The 18,117-nt window shown below is 37.8% G+C and overlaps 1 protein-coding gene across 9 annotated transcripts in view; it reads right to left on the bottom strand.

Annotated features, from left to right (window-relative positions):
• Window positions 1-4,898: 4,898 nt before the first annotated feature.
• Window positions 4,899-18,117, bottom strand: part of LOC140731232 (kynurenine--oxoglutarate transaminase 1-like) — a 156,845-nt gene continuing 143,626 nt past the window's right edge. For 8 of the 9 annotated variants that reach the window (XM_073052746.1, XM_073052743.1, XM_073052744.1 and 5 more), the window contains one exon: window positions 4,899-7,851. In XM_073052746.1, the coding sequence (XP_072908847.1) occupies window positions 7,783-7,851 (69 nt within the window). In that variant the 3' untranslated portion in view covers window positions 4,899-7,782. Of the gene's footprint in view, window positions 7,852-10,271; window positions 10,360-18,117 lie in introns of all 9 variants that reach the window. The other variant, XM_073052742.1, reaches the window with a different exon arrangement.

Below are 18,117 nucleotides of genomic sequence, written 5' to 3'. Positions count from 1 at the left end.
CAGCTCACCCATGGCTAAGGATCTTTTAAATCTCTCTGCTAGGGCTCCTGCAATTTCTGCACTAGCCTCCCAAAGGGTATCCATCTTAATTTGCCTCAAGACAGTAAACCCTACCTCCTCTGTAAACTGTCTGGAGTCAATGACCTCGCTGCTGCATTGCCTCATATCTGTAGACTCTATGTCCATCTCCCAATTAAATACAGATGTAAAAAATCCATTTAAGATCTCCATCTCTTTCAGATCCATGCGTTGATTACCACTCTGATATTCCAGACCAATTTTGTCACTTGCTATCCTTTTGCACTTAATGTACTGTGTCTGTAAAAGCCCTCAGGATTCTCCTTCACCTTGCTGGCAGAGCAATCATGTCTTCTTTTAGTCCTCCTGATTTCCTTCTTAAGTGTTCTCTTCCATTTCTTATACTCCTCAAGTACCTCCTTTGTTTCTGCCTGCCTACACCTGCTATGCACCTTTTTTCCCTCTTAACTAGGGCCTCAATATCTCTCAAGAAACAAGGTTCCCCAAACCTGTTATCATTGCTTTTTATTCTGCCAGGAACATACAAATTGTGTTCTCAAAATTTCACTTTTGATGGCCTCCCACTTACCAAGTGCTCCTATGCCAGAAAATAATCTGTCCCAATCTACACTTGCCAGATTCTTTCTGATACCATTAAAATTTACATTACTCCAATTTTAGAATTTCAATCCAAGGACCAGACCCATCCTCTTCCATAATTATCTTGAAACTATTGACATTGTAGGCACTGGAAGCCAAGTGTTCCCATGCACAAACCTCTGTCACCTGTCCTGTTTCATTCCGTTAAGAGCAGATCCAGTATTGGATGCTCTCTCACTGGGACTTATATGCACCGATTGGGGAAATTTTCCTGAACATATTTGACGAACTCTTTCCCAACAAGCCCTTTTACATTATGGGAGTCCCAATCAATTGTGGAAAGTTAAAACCACCTATCACCAGTCTTGTAACCATCTGTAATCTCTCTACAAATTTGTTGCTCTAAATCCCTTGGACTGTTAGTTGGTTATAATATAATCCAATTAACATGGTCAAACCCTTCTTATTCCTCAATTCTACCCATAAAGCATCACTTGACAAGCTCTCCAATCTGTCCTGTTTGAGCACTGCTGTGACATTTTCCACCTTTAATCCCTCTCACTCTGTCACATCTGAAATAATAGAATCCTGGAACATTGAGCTGCCAATCCTGCTCCTCCTGCGATCAAGCCTTACTAATGGCAACAATGCCATAATTCCACATGATGATCTATCTCCTAAGCTCATCCATCTTTCCTACAATACTCCTTACATTGAAATATATGCAACTCAGAACATTAGTCCCATCATGCTTGACCTTTCAATTCCTGACTTTGTATGTAGGCTTCACAATATTTTCCTCCACAACCACTCCACTATATGTTCTGGTGCTGTGGTTCCCATCCCCCTTCAACTCTAGACGCAGTACCAGCAAACCTTCCCACTGGGATATTACTCCTCCTGTTCAGGGGTAAACCATCCCTTCTGTACAGGTGCCACTTTCCCTGGAAGAGGGCCCAATAATCCAAAGATTTGAAGCTTCTAGCACCAACTCATTAGCAACATATTAAACTGTATGATTTTCCTATTTTTGGCCTCACAAGCATGTGTCATGGGAACCAATACTGAGATCACAACCTTCGAGGTCCTGTCCTTTAATTTAGCATATGGCTCCCTTATCTTACTTTGCAGGACCTCAACACCCCTCCTACCTTCATTGATATTGAAGTGGACAACGACCTCTGGCTGCTCACCCTCTTACTTAAGAATGTTGTGGACTCAATCTGAGATGTTCCCAATCCTGGTACCTGGGAAAACATACCAACAGGGAATCTCATTCACGTTCACAGAACCTCCTCTCTGTTCCCCTATCAGTACAGCTTGCCTTTTCTTCCCCACCCCCCTCCCTTCTGAGACACAGAGCTAGACAGTGCCAGAGACCTAATCACTGGGGCTTTCCTCTGCTAGGATAATTCCAAACCTAAATATTAAAAAGAATAACTCAGAAATACACAGTACTACTTCCTTACCCCCAATGTTTTTACTTCTCAATAAATTTAACCAGCTTTCTGGATACAAACTTAATTTACATAAGAGCGAACTCTTCCCAATTAACAGAGAAGCACAAACATTAGAATTTCATGACCTCCCTTTTAAAGTTGTAAATAATAAATTTACTTACCTTGGCATTACAGTAACAAGGAACTTTGAGTCTTTTTTGAGAAAATTTTACTGATCTTTTAAACTCTACAAAACAGAGCTTGGCACAATGGTCACCCCTGTCCTTGTCTCTGGTAGGTTGAATTAATGTTGTTAAAATGTATATCCTTACTAAATGTTTATACTTATTTCAATCTTTACCAATTTTTATTTCTAAAGCTTTGTTTTTTATTTTTTTTTATTTTGTCCTATCTATGGAAGGGCAAACGTTCCAGACTTAATAAAGTTCACCTTCAAAAACCTAAAAGGGAGGGTAGCATGGCCTTGCCCAATTTTCGTTTATATTACTGGGCAGCCAATATACATTGTCTTACTTTTTGGTCTTTTTTTCATCAGGCTGACTGCCCAAAATGGATGGCAATGAAGCTGAAGTCTAATAAGGATTTTTCCATTTCTGCACTTCTTGGATCTGCACTTCCCTGTCATTTGGCTAGACTAATTGTTAATCCTCTTATTAGACATACTTTGAGAATATGGACTCAGTTCAGAAGATATAATGGCCTTCACGGTTTCTCTCTTTCTTGTCCTATTTTACATAACCATCTTTTTCAACCTTCTATGCAAAACTTAACATTTCATGACTGATACAGTAAGGGCATTAGGCGCTTTGAAGATCTTTTCTTTTTTTTGTAACTTTGGAACAACTCTCTGCAAAGTTTAACCTACCTAATAATCATTTCTTTAGATATCTTCAAATTAGACATTTTATTAACCCTTTAATATCAGACTTTCCTGAGATGCCCGAGAAAAACATTGTGGACTTGTTTCTTTGTATAAACCCATTGGGCAAAGGTTTAATATCTACTATTCATGGTAAGTTAATGACCTTGAGGTCGTTAAAATCAGACCTGCCTGGGAGCAGGATTTAAATATTTTTCTGTCCGATGAGGTTTGGGATTCAATCCTTAAATCAGTTAATTCAACCTCTTTACGTGCTCCCACTGCCTTTTGCAGTTCAAGGTTGTACATAGGGCTCATATGTTTAAAACTAAATTATCGCGGTTCTATCCTGTTATTAGTCCCTTTTGTGATAAGTGTAAAGGGGGCGAGGCTTCTCTTATTCATATGTATTGGGCCTGTCCTAGTTTGGAGAAATGTTTTTTTAACTTTATCCCGTATTCTTAATTGCCATTTAGAACCTAACCCTTTGATTGCTCTTTTTGGCACCTTGGATGAAGTTGACATGCATTTGAGTTCAACTAAACGTCAAACAGTATCTTTTGCATCTCTTTTGGCTAGATGGTTAGTTCTTCTTAGGTGGAAAGATGTTGCCCCACCCTCTCAAGCTCAATGGCTTAAAGATATTATGTCCTGTTTAGACCTTGAAAGGATTCATTATTCACTTAATTCAGACAAAGTTTCATAAGGTGTGGGGACCTTTTCTTGAATATTTTCATAATTCCCTCTTTAGATTAACGGTTTATCTGTTTTTTTTAACTACAATCCCTTACTTTCAGCTTTTTTTTCTAGTTAAGTTTTACGGTTTTTTGTTGTGAACTACATTATAGCTTAGGTAGTAGGTATTATACTTTTTTATATTTACAGCTCTGGGGTGACAAAAGCTCTGATTAACCTTTCTTTACATTGTAATGGTTGGTTTGCAGTTTTGTAGTGGGAGGGTGGGGAGGATACTAACTTTATATGATTTCATTTTGGGTGCTTTTTCTGTATTGTTATGAATTGTATATTAGACACGTTTGTTTTCACACTGTATAAATCTCCATTTTGTTTTTTTCTGTTGTAGTGTAGAAACATAAAATTTTTTTTAAAAAGAAATACATAGTATCAAACAAAGTAGAATTATTTTATTTTAATTTAGGTGGTTTGGAATGCATAGAAATACATGAATTACAGGAAGCAATATTGCTTGAACTTCAAAGATGCCAAATTATTATGATGCAGTGGTATAAACAGCAAGTGGAGAAACAAAAATAGAAAAAAATGTGAAAGCATGTTGAAATATATTGCACTTGTCCCAGAAATGGTTGATGTGCATTTGAGTTCAAAGACTTACACTAAGTTGAAGGAAAAGAGATAGAATTGTTACTGTATACTATCCCAACTGATGGAAATGAGATAAAGAGACAGATTTGTAAATTAAGGAAGGATCCAATCTGCAGTGTGATCCAAAAAACAGAAACAGATAATGGGGGTGGCAGGGGTTTCAATTATCTTACATAAACTGGGAAAGTTCTGAAACGTGCTGAAGAGCAATTGTTGCATCAATATGTATTTAGTTAGTCTCTGAGGATTAAGGATGATTCACTTCCATTCCACTCTGTTTTGAGGTGGCCAATGACATCAGTGTGACATGCCCAAAGGATAGTTCAGGAGGTGGTGCTCTTTTTCTACGTTTATTCAGGGCTTCTATGTAAACCCATATGTTCTTTCCCTTTTGAATTGTCAAGGGCAATAGTTTAAAGGAGTGTTTTGAGTAATAATTTTTCAATAATTTTCTCTGTTCATCTGGACTTTTCTTGATGTGACAGAACTCAGTTCCCATTTTAGGAGGTTAGTATTGAGCACAATAATTACAATCACATGGTTCCTTTAGGTATGTAATTGGAATGTTTCAAATGATAATAAAGTTTGGCTGGAAGAGGACAAAAACATACTCCACGTTGAATTCAACACATTTATTGTACGTTTCTCTACTTGTTTGTTAGCTCTCTTCAACAGACAGTTCTAGAAGGAATAATTTAAGCAAGTTAAAAAAAATTAAAAGAGTAATGGCAGACTTTCAAAATTGACATATCGAAATACAGATCTGACACTTTCTGAAGACCATAAAGAAGGGAAATGAAAATAGAAATAAGCAAATATTAATGAACAAATGGCAAATAAATACAAAAAACACCTTTTTTGTACATGTTTAAATTGTAGAAGGATCAAAGCATAGAACAGATTAAAGATTATAAGTGGTGTAGCATCAGAAGACATGGTTAGAATTGATATTTTGAACCCTTCTGAATGGTTATAGTACATAGAGATGAAGCCACTTTCTCCAAGTACTTCTCTATGTAGATCTCCACTTGGTCTCACTATTAACCACAAACATTCTACCTTATTATCTGTAATGAAATATCATGAGAATAAATGTCTGCCAATCAGATATAATTTATTTTTTTGAATGCGCCATGGACCACAAGTGAAAATATAGAAAGAACATGTGTAATTACACTACATTATGAGAGGTTTTTATACATATTAATCTTCTGACATTAGGACATTACCTAATTTGATTATGCAGACTGAGAGAAATAAATAAATGTTTATATAGTAATAAATTGGTTGCCAAAACTATCTGAGATTATCTTATTGGAAGATCGCAATCAGCATTAACAACAATCTTAATTTCAGTTGAAAAAAACCGCTTTCCTTGGCTGCATAGGTCTAGGGAAGACAACCTCCTGCCTCGCCAAACTTGTGAGACTGAGGCATGCTTGATCCCACCCAAAAACTCAGTTTGTGTGGATGCTATCATTTACTACCCTGTTACAAATTAATGCCAAGAAATAAGACAGTATACAGCATACAATTAAAATAATCATATTTATGAATTTTAACTGAAGGATTAGTAAAGAATAACAAAAAGAAAAGGGCCCATTCTAATTAAACAGTCAAATGTGCACGTTGGAGCCCATCTTGAACTTCTCTGTCACTCGTGCTAGTCCCTCGGTCAATGTGGAAGCACATACCACCTTCCGAACATCGCTCGCAATCCATCTTGAACAAACAGGTCTCCCACTGGATCGTATGCTACGACCAGTTCTGCCCAGTGTCTTCTTGCTTCATCTCCTCTCGAACAAAACAATACCCCAAGCCCAACCTTATTGTCCCTCACCAAGAAAACCTCCTGCTAATTGGATGGCACACATTTCACATTATCCCTTATCTTCAACAATAAGCCAAACAGGCTGAAAGCGGAACAGCAGTTCTCACAGAGCCGCTAAATGAAATGCTTACAGCTTAACAGTAAAGATGTGGACCAGGGCATTACACAGAAATAATGACAAGAGACATTACATTGGGAATAAAGTAACTAAGGCAAAACTATCTAAATTACCTGTATTTTCAAAAAGTGGTTTCTCAGGAGGATCAACAAACTGCTGGAGGAATGCAGTGGATTAAGCAGAATCTTTTGGATGTGGGGGAGGATGTTGACATTTCAGACTGAAAATTCAGTACTCAAAAATCAGTACTGAAAAGGATGTTAGAGAAAATAGGGTTTCTGGTGCTGAATTATTAGACAGAGGATTCAACAATAGTCTGAGGTGAAATAAAGGTATCGAGTTGTTGGTTATTAGTGGCACTCAGTTATTTAAAATTAATGTTAATTACTTTGATGGATCCAAAGTTTCCTGATGATACACTCTTAGAGGATAAAAAAAACTTCAAAAATGGCACAAAAAGTCTTAAGAGGTATAAAAGGAAGTTAAACAGATGGGCAAGAAATTGCAGATAGAGCAAAGTTTATTCATTTAGACATAAAGAACAGAAATTTGATTTTATGAAGTTAGTAAATGTTGGTGGGCAGAGGAATCTTGGGGAGGCAATTCATGAATTAGAAAGTAAACAAGCAGTTACAATGAACAACTAGAAAAGGAAAACGTTCTGATGAAGTTTCCTTTCTCCTCTAACATTGACTCTGCTTCTCTTCCCACAGATGTTGTCTTATCAGCAGAGTGCTTCCAGTATTTTCTGTTTTTTTTAATATAGATAAGCAGTATACTGGCATTTTTGCAAGATCATTAGACTACAAAATTAAAAAAATCTTTGAGATTATGCCAGGGTCTGGCAAGACTTTATTTGGAGTGCTGTGCAGTCTTAGTTTCTACCTATATGGGTGCACTTGCCTTGAAGTGAGTGGAGAGTAGACTGATTCCTGTGTGGGAACAAAAAGTATGACTCGTTTATAGTCACTGAGTTTGGGAGGGAATGAGAGGTGATCTCATTGAGATGGGCAGGTGCCAAGGAGCAGCTTCCTCTAGTTAGGGTGTCCAAAGTTAGGACACATGGGTTATTTGAGGGAGGTGGGGGGGGGGGGTGGGGGGGAGGAAGTGTGCAAGGAGAGATACGAATATTAATAGCTAAAGAGGAACTTTATCTCTTATACGGTTGTTGGTCAGATAATTGAGATGAGCAAGGTCAAGATAATTTTATTTGGAAACTAAGGCAATTTTGTGATATGGAGATCTGCCAGAGTGTAAAAACCACAGGATTAGTCAGAGATTAAATAAATGGAGGAACACATGGCCCCATACTACTTATATTTCTCATAAACATAAGAAGTCTGCAGGTGCTGGAAATCCAAAGCAACACACACAAAATGCTGGAGGAACTCAGCAGGTCAGTACCATCTGTGAAAATGAATAAGCAGCGTTTTGGGCAGAGACCCTTCTTCAGGGCTGGAAAGGAAGGGGGTTAGAAACCAGAATGAAAAGCTGGAGGAGAGGGAAGGAGGATAGCTAGAAGATGATGGGTGAAGCCAGACTCTATGGATAATCACTGAACTTTCCTTGTCCTACTCCACTCTTGTAGAATTTCTTCTGCCTTGCTGAGTGTTGTGTTCTCCTGAAGATTTGGAAAACAGGGAGAATAAATTCAGCAGCATCTGTGCGACACATTCCTTAAATTTCCTTCTGCTTAATCATTTGGCATCTGGATTGAAATGCCATACAAATAGAGAGATGAAATGCTTTTGCAATATAATGATAAACATCCAACAATGTACAGGTGCCCTTAAATTAACTGCAAGGCACCAAGGTAGTATAGTAATGAGAAACACCAAGCTATGTTATCTCTAATATTCCAAGGTAGAGCATGCATGGAAACTGAATTCAAATAGAATATTTTTTTAAAACCAAACTTTGCCTATAATTTGAAAAAAAGATCAACTTAACAAGAATTTATGTCAATTTTTAAAAATCACAATAAAAAAGTAAATTATGAAAAGATGCAGTTTTTGTTTTTACTTTGCAGTCCCACACAACTGCTAGACATGCAAAAACACTTTTGATAATGAAAAGATTTTGAATGTAGTCATTGAGGCAATGAAAAAACTTGGCAGCCGATTTCAATGTACAAAAAATTCTAATAACAGCACTGAAATAACTAATACCTGTCTTTAATGATGTATGTTGGAGGGGATGTTTTGGATGAGTCTTTAAACTCTTCTACTTCTATCTGAATGTGCCATAATATCCATCTGAGAGACAGCTTTTCCGTTTAGTATCTTATCTGACAGGCAATACATGTAATACTCTGAGCACTGCACTGAATCCCAGGCCCAAGTCTTTGTATATGACCCAGAACACATGACTTGCCAACTTAAAGGCGTAAGTGTTACTGAATCTTATCTGAGCTGCTCCATAATCTTGGTTAAAGCAACTGCAGTTGCATAGTTTTTCTCAGTAAGGTTTGTTTACAATACACAGAGAGGGAAAAAAATTACTTACCTGGCTACAGAGTCTTTATTAAAATTGTGTATTAGAATTTGTATAATTTTTTTTGGGGGGGGGGAGGATGACAGTTTAAACCACACTAGAAAAACACTGAAGTCTCGAGCAGATTTCAAATTTTTCACTAACTAAAAATTATGGACTATCCATTATATCTTACTGCACACCAGGTTTACTTATTATAAATTCAACAAGTAATATCCAAACTAAGTTGTTTTCTGTTTACCACAGCATAAAGCACAGGCATGTTAATGTCATCAGCAAATGCTTTGAGAGGCTGGTCAAGGACTACATCTGCAGCATGCTACCACCCACATTGGACCCCCTAAAATTCACCTACTGACACAACTGATCGACTGATGACACAATAGTCACAGCTCTACACACCATCCTTACACTTTTGGAGAAGAAGGCTCATGTGAGAATGCTGTTCTTGGACTACAGTTCAGCATTCAACACCATAATTCCTTCCAGGCTTGACAAGAAACTCAGAGACCTCGGCCTTCACCCCGTCTTGTGCAGCTAGATCCTGGACCTCCTGTCAAATTGCCAGCAGGTGTTAAGTGGGCTCATTCACCTCTGCCCGACCCTTAACACAGGTGCCCCTCAGAGCTGTGTCATAAGCCCCCTCCTTTACTCTCTATACCAATGACTGTGTCGCTACCCACAGCTCCAATCTGCTAATTAAATTTGCTGACGATACTACATTCATCAGCCTTATCTCAAATAATAACAAGGCAGCCTACAGAGAATAAGTCATCACTCTGACATAATGGTGTCAAGAAAACAACCTCTCCCTCAATGTTACAAAAACACTTAGGTTGTGGACTACAGGAGTAACAGAGACAGGTTAATCCCTATTGACATCAATGAATCTAGGGTTGAGAGGGTGAACAGCTTCAAGTTCTTCAGCATACGGATCACCGAGCATCTCACGTGGTCTGTACATCCCGGCTATGTGGTGAAAAAGGCACAACAGTTTGGTATGGGTCTGGAAGTCCTAAGAACTTTCTATAGGGACACAATTGAGAGCACCCTGACTGGCTGCATCACTGCCTGGTATGGAAACTGTATTCCCCTCAATCAGAGGACTCTGCAGAGAGTGGTGTGGACAGCCAGCGCATCTGTAGATGTGAACTTCCCACTATCAGGACATTTACAAAGACAGGTGTGAAAAAAGGGCCTGAAGGATAACTGGGGACCCGAGTCACCCCAACCACAAACTGTTCCAGCTGCTATCATCCGGGAAACAATACCACAGCATTAAAGCCAGGACCAATGTGCTCCAGGACAGCTTCTTCCACCAGGCCATCAGACTGATTAATTCATGCTGATACAATTGTACTTCTATGCTATATTGTCAGTCCTGTTGTACATACTGTTTATTACAAATGACTATAATTTGCTCATTGCACATTCAGATGGAGATGTAACGTAAAGATTTTTACTCCTCATGTATGTGAAGGATGTAAGTATTAGAGTCAATTCAATTGGATTCATTTAATTCAACTCATTATTCCTACTATAGCTTACCTTAACAAAACAAAATCGTACGAAATTCTTATTGTTATTTTTTGCTATCAGAAGAGTAGAAAGCAGACATTGGAATTGTGGCCAAACCCTATGAAAAAACAACAGCAGAAAAATGTTTTCACAAAGCTATTAATATAGTTAGATTCCACAGCTCGAGCACTAAATTTCTCAATGGTCCAGCTATCCCTGATGTTAGAAGCTATAACACAAGTCTTTTCTTTTAATAGGAGAGACTGGGCAATGTTGATATTAAAACCATAAGACATAGGAGCAGAATTAGGCCATTTGGCCCATTGAATCTGGTCTGCCACTCAATCATGGCTGATCCTTTTCTCCCCTCCTTAAACCCATTTCCTGGACTTCTCCCTGTGTCTTAAACTATCAATTTCTGCCTTAAATACACCCAGTGACCTGGCCTCCACAGCTGCCTGTGGTAACAAAGTCCACAAATTTACCACCCTCTGGCTAAAGAAATTTCTCCACACCTGTTTTAAATGGTCACCCCTCTACCCTGAGGCTGTGCCCTCTTGTAGTAGACTCCCCCACCATGGGAAACATCCTCTCCACATCTACTCTATCTAGGCTTTTTAACATTCGAAAGGTTTCAATGAGATCCCCCTCATCCTTACAAATTCCAGCGAATACAGACCCAGAGCTAAACATTCTTTGTCTGATAACCCTTTCATTCCTGGTACTGTATCATTCTTGTGAATTGCCTCTGGACCTCCTCCAATGCCAGTACATCTTTTCTAAGATGAAGAGCCCAAAACTGTTCACAATACTTAAGATGTAGCCTCATTAGTGCATTTTAAGCTTCAGCATCACATCCCTGCTTTTGTATTCAAGACCTTTTGAAATGAATATTAACATTGCATTTGCCTTCCTCATCACCGACTCAACCGCAAGCTAACCTTTAGAGTGTTTCTGCACAAAGACTCCCAGTCCCTTGGCATCTCAGATTTTTGGATTTTCTCCCAGTTTAGAAAATACTCACACATTTTTTCCAACATTTTATTTCATTTGCCACTTTCTTGCTCATTCTCCTAATGTCTGTCCTTCTACAGCCTACCTGTTCCTTAACACAACCTGCCCCTCCATCAATCTTCGTACCATCTGCAAACTTGGCAAAAAGCCATCTATTTTATCATTAAATTACTGATATACAGCATAGAAAGAAATGATCCCAACACCGACCCCTATGGAACACCATTAGTCATTGCCAGTCAACCAGACAAGGATCCTTTTATTCCTACTCGCTGCCTCCTACCAGTCAACTAATGCTCTAACCATATTAGTAACTTTCCTGTAATACCAAAGGCTCTTAACTTGCTAAGCATCCTCATGTGTGGCACCTTGTCAAAGGCCTTCTGAAAATCCAAATATACAACATCCACTGTGTCCCCTTTATCTATCCTACATGTAATCTCCTCAAAGAATATCAATAGGTTCGTCAGGCAATATTTTCCCTTAAAGAAACCATGCTGACTTTGTCCTGTGTCACCAAGTACTCCCATAATCTCACCCATAACAAATGACTCCAAAAATCTTCGCAATCACTGAGGTCAGGCAAACTGGTCTATAATTTCCTTCTACTGCCTTCCTCCTTTCTTAAAGAGTGGGGTGACATTTGCAGTTTTCCAGTCCTCTGGCACCATGCCAGAGTCCACTGAGTTTTTTGAAAGATCATTGCTAATGCTCCATAATCTCTACCAATACCCTCTTTCAGAACCCTAGGGTGCAGTTCATCTGGTCCAGGTGACTTATGTACCATTAGGTCCCTCAGCTTTTTGTGCACTTTAACCCTTGTAATAGTAGCTGCACTCATTTCTCTTCCTTCACACACTACAACATCTGGGACACTGCTAGGGCCTTCCTCAGTGAAGCCTGATGCACAATACTCATTTAGTTCATCTGCCATCTCCTTGTCCCTGTTACTATTTCTCCGGCCTCATTTTCTAGCGATCATATTTCCACTCTCATCTCTCTTTTATTTTTTACATACTTGAAAAAGGTTTTACTATCCACTTTGATATTGTTTGCTGGCTTGCTTTATATTTCATCATTTCCCTTCTAAAGATTCTTTTAGTTGCTCTCTGTAGGTTTTTAAAAGCTTCCCAATCCTCTATCTTCCCACTGAGTTTTGCCTTGTTGTATGCCCTCTCTTTTTGCTTTTGACTTCTCATGCAAAGTCACAAATAGTAAGGTTGTGTGTGGTGGTAATAATCTTCTGAGGTGTGTATATTTCAATGCGAGGAGTATTGTGGGAAAGGCAGATGAGCTGAGGGCTTGGATTGACATATGGAATTATGACATCAGAGCCATTACTGAAATTTGGCTACAGGAGGGTCAGGACTGGCAGCTCAATATTCCAGGGTTCCGATGTTTCAGACGTGATAGAGGCAGAGGGATGAAGGGTGGGGGGGGGGTGGCTTTGCTAGTCAGGGAAAATATTACAGTAGTGCTTCAGCAGGACAGATTAGAGGGCTTGTCTACTGAGGCCATATGGGTGGAGCTGAGAAACAGGAAAGGTATGACCATATTAATAGGGTTGTATTATAGACCACCCAATAGTCAGTGAGAATTGGAGGAGCAAAACTGCAGAGAGGTAACAGACAACTGCAGGAGACAGAAAGTTGTGATTGTTAGGGGATTTTAATTTTCCCCACATTGATTGGGACTCCCATACTGTTAAAGGTCTAGATGGGTTAGAGTTTGTGAAGTGTGTTCAGGAAAGTGTTCTAAATCAATATATAGATGTACCAACTAGGGAGGATGCAATATTTGATCTCCTATTAGGAAATTAGTTAGGGCAGGTGACGGAAGTGTGTGTAGGGGAACACATTGGTTCCAGTGATCATAACGTCATTAGTTTCAACTTGATCATGGATAAAGATAGATCTGGTCCTCAGGTTGAAGTTCTAAACTGGAAAAAGGCCAAATTTGAAGAAATGAGAAAGGATCTAAAAAGTGTAGATTGGGACAGGTTGTTCTCTGGCAAGAATGTGATTGGTAAGTGGGAGGCCTTCAAAGGGAAATTTTGAGAGTGCAGAGTTTGTATGTTCCTGTCAGGGTTAAAGACAAAATGAATAAGAATAAGGAACCTTGGTTCTCAAGGGATATTGGAGCTCTGATAAAGAGAGAGATGTATAACATGTATAGGCAACAGGAGGAAATATGCTTGAGGAGTATAAAAAGAGTAAGAAAATACTTAAGAAAGAAATCAGGAGGGCTAAGGGAAGACATGAGGTTGCTTTGGCAGTCAGGATGAAGGATAATCCTAAGAGCTTCTACAGGTATATTAAGAGCAAAAGGATAGTAAGGGATAAAATTGGTCCTCTTGAAGATCAGAGTGGTCGGCTATGTACGGAACCAAAAGATGTGGGGAGAGATATTGAATGGGTTTTTTTGCATCTGTATTTACTAAAGAAACTGGAATGGAGTCTATGGAAACAAGGGCAAAAAGTAGGGAGATCATGGAACTTATACAGATTAAAAAGGAGGAGCTGCTTGCTGATTTGAGGCAAATTAGAGTAGATAAATCCCCAGGACCTGACAGGGTATTCCCTCAGACCTTGAAGGAGACTAGTGTTGAAATTGCAGGGGCCCTGGCATAAATATTTAAAATGTCGATTTCCACGGGTCAGGTGCCAGAGGATTGGAGGATAGCTCATGTAGTTCCGTTGTTTAAAAGGCTCTAAAAGTAAGCCGGGAAATTATAGGCCGGTAAGTTTGACATCGGTAGTAGGTAAATTATTGGAAGGAATACTAAGAGATAGGATCTACATGGATTGACAGGGACTTATTAGAAAAAGTCAGCATGGTTTTGTGCGTGGTAGGTCATGTTTAACCAATCTAATAGAGTTTTTTGAGGAAGTTACCAGGAAAGTGGATGAAGGGATGTTGTATACATAGACTTCAGTAAAGCCTTTGACAAGGTCCCGCATGGGAGGTTAGTTAGGAAGACTCAGTTGCTAGGTATACATGGAGAGGTAGTAAACTGGATTAGACATTGGCTCAATGGAAGAAGCCAGAGAGTGGTAGTGGAGGATTGCTACTCTGAGTGGAGGCCTATGACTAGTGGTGTGCCACAGGGATCAGTGTTGGGTCCATTGTTATTTGTCATCTATATCAATGATCTGGATGATGGACGTCACGTGATGATGTAGGATCGAGACGTGGAAATCCAGCTCTCCTATAAAAAACTAATAAATTAATGTTTAAGTGAAGAAAAGTTAGTAATATTTTCTAAAAATTACGTCTAAACTACTCAGGATTTTCCTTAGATATGCCTCCTAAACAGACAAAGAAGAAAACTACTACTTTGAAGACAGTACAAGCTGGGCCAGCCACCATGAAGAAGCCTCGGACTCAAGTGCATCTCACCTCCGGCGATACAGAACAGGAATCGGCGGCAACATCAACAGTCTCCAAGAAGGAACAACAGGAACTGCGCTGTGCGCGAAGGAAAGGTCATGCACAAACATGAGCAATTTGAACTACAAATCCCAGCTACGAGTAGAAGTGGAAGTGAAAATGAACCCGAGGTGGATTCAGATTCTCTGGAACATACAGATGAAGATGAGGAGGTAAAAGAAGAACAACAGGAAGAGGTTGGAGGTGGAAGATATTCTGAAGACATAAGAGAAGCTTTGGCGCAAATAATGCATGAATTAAAAGAATTAAAAACATTAAAAATAATAAAAGAAGATATTAAAAATATGAAGACTATGTTTGATAAAATGGTGAAAAAACAGGAGAAAATGGACAAGTAAGTTAAAAAGCTGGAAGAAATAACGTGAGACACTATTGATAGAGTGAATAAAATGGAAGATAATATTCTTGCCTGGACATCAGAAAGAAAACGACTGTTGGAAAAAATAGACGTGCTTGAAAATTTTAGTAGACGAAATAATATTAAAATTGTTGGTCTTAAAGAAGGGATAGAGGGAGAGGATCCAATAATTTTTTTTCAAAAATGGATCCTGGAAAATTTGGAAATGGAAGAGGGAACCCAGTTGATTGAAATCAAAAGGGTCCACAGAGCCTTAAGACCAAAACCTCAACCTGATCAAAAACCATGACCAATCTTGATAAAATGCTTAAGATATCAAGATAAAGATCCTGAAGGCGGCTGCCCAATGTGCCAGAAAGAGAAATGAGCCATTGATGATAAGAAGGAAAGCAGTTCTTTTCCATCCTGATATAAGTTATAATCTTTTGAAGAGAAAGGAGGAATTTAATCCAGCGAAAAAAGTTTTATGGGAAAAGGGTTATAAATTTATATTGCGCCACCCGGCAACACTGATAATTTTTTTGGATGACGGAAAAAAGAAGATTTTTTACTCTGATCATCGGGATGCAGAGGAACATACAAGAACTCCCAAATATTCGCTAGACACAGTAAAGATTTAAAAGTGAAACAGATTAAAGATGAAGACGGGGACAGTGAAGTGAGTTGATGGACATAAAGGACAGAAGAATATTTAAATATACTTTTAATTATATGATACAGGGGGAGAAAGGTAAAAATTTGAGAAATATTAATCGAGAGTAGTGATATTATTTTTTCTTCTCTTATATATACTTTTCTCATGTTACGGGGGAGCTGGGGGGAACTTCGGATCGATCGCTACAGGATTCACGTGTGTAATCATGGCGTTTTGCCATGACCCGCACAATGGAGGGGGGTAATGTGTTTTTTTTTCCATTCACAACATTAGCAGGGGGGTTTTTTGTTTTTTTTCTTTATAATCTATTTTTCTTTTATCTTTCTTTCTTTGCCTGGATGATCGGAGGGGAGACACATAGCAACATGGAGAATTTTAAAATAATTCCCCAAGATACTATGAGAGTTGAAATATTATGTATATTATAGACTGGAGTAACCCCGTTAAAAATAATGACTAATTTACTGAATTTTTAAAGTTTTAATGCTAATGGGCTTAATGGACGGTGAAAAGAAAAAGAATTTTAACATACATTAAGAAAATGAAAATAGATATAGCTTTTATACAAAAAACACATTTAACAGAGGTAGAACATCAGAAATTAAAGACAGATTGGGTCGGAAATGTTATAGCAGCTTCATTTAATTCAAAAGCGAGGGGAGTTGCAATTTTGGTCAACAAAACTTTACCAATTAAAATACAAAATGTATTAATTGATTCTGTAGGAAGATATGTAATTATACATTGGTCAAATCTTTTCAGAACTATGGACTCTTATGAATATTTATGCACCAAATGCAAACAATGTAAAATTTATACAAGAGGCTTTTTTGAATTTGGCTGATGCACACGATAAAATATTAATAGGTGGAGACTTTAACTTTTTTTTTAAACTTTGTTTTATTGAGTTTTCAGATAATTACAGAAAGAAAGAAAAAAAATACCCTTCCCCCCCTTAGGAGGGGAGGGGAGGGAGAGAGGCAGAGAGGGAGAGAGGGAGAGAGGGAGAGAGGGAGAGAGGGGAGAGAGAGGAGAGAGAGAGAGGAGAGAGAGAGAGAGAGAGAGAGAGAGAGAGAGAGAGAGAGAGAGAGAGAGAGAGAGAGAGAGAGAAAGAGTGCCTGGATATCCCCACATGCTCCACTGAGTTCGTAATAACTTTAGTATATATATTTCTTTCTTTCCCCAAATAACCAATTATTTTATCTTCAGAGCACCTATATATTTAATCCTGTCTTTTGTAAATAAGGGGCGCCAAATTTTTCAAAAATGTTTCATATTTATCTCTTAAATTATAAGTAATTTTTTCAAGTGGAATACAGCTGGAAATTTCATTCTTCCAACGATCTAGACTTAAGTATGAATCCGATTTCCAAGTAACTGCAATAGCCTTTTTGGCTACTGCCAGTGCAATTTTTATAAATTCTTTCTGATATTTATTCAATTTGGGCTTCGATTTTATCCCTTCAATATCGCCTAATAAAAATAATACTGGATTATGTGGAAGTTGTGTTCCAATAATTTGTTCCAATAAAACTCTTAAATTTGTCCAAAAAGTTTGAATTTTAGAACAAGACCAAGTAGAATGTAAAAAAGTACCAATTTCTTGGTTACATCGGAAACACTGATCAGATAAATTTGGATTTAATTTATTTATTTTTTGTGGTGTAATATATAATTGATGTAAAAAATTATATTGCACTAATCTTAACCGGACATTTATTGTATTTGTCATACTGTCAAGACATAGTCTTGACCAATTTGTTTCTTCAATTTTAATATTCAAGTCACTTTCCCATTTTTGTCTTGACTTATGGACTCCTTGTTTAATTGCCTGTTTTTGAATCAAGCTATACATATAAGAAATAAATTTTTTAGTTTTTCCTTTTTGAATTAAAGTTTCTATTTCATTAGATTTCGGCAATAACATTGTCTGACCTAATTTTTCTCTTAAATAAGCCCTTAATTGGAAGTAACAAAAAAAAGTGTTGTTTGATACTTTATATTTATTCTTTAATTGATCAAATGACATTAATATACCTCCTTCAAAACAATCTCCTATATATCTAATCCCTTTTTGAAACCAATTATATAAAAGATATTAAGGGTTTCAGATATTAAGGACCCAGATATTAAGGGTTTCAGAGTTAATCAGGAAGAATACAAGATTAACTTATTTGCTGATGATGTTCTGCTTTATTTAACAAACCCATTGTAAATTATCCTATAGATTAGAAGAATATGGGAAAATATCAGGTTACAAAATAAATTGGGATAAAAGTGAAATTTTACCTCTTACTAAAGGAGATTATAGTCAATGTCGATTAATAACTCAATTTAGATGGCTGGCAAATGGTATAAAATATTTAGGTATAAGAGTTGATAATGATATAAAGAACTTA

Source organism: Hemitrygon akajei, chromosome 7 (genome assembly GCF_048418815.1).
Source record: "Hemitrygon akajei chromosome 7, sHemAka1.3, whole genome shotgun sequence".
NCBI lineage: Eukaryota > Metazoa > Chordata > Chondrichthyes > Myliobatiformes > Dasyatidae > Hemitrygon > Hemitrygon akajei.
The sequence above is the reverse complement of the archived record's forward strand: the minus strand, read 5'-3'. Positions and strand labels throughout refer to the sequence as shown.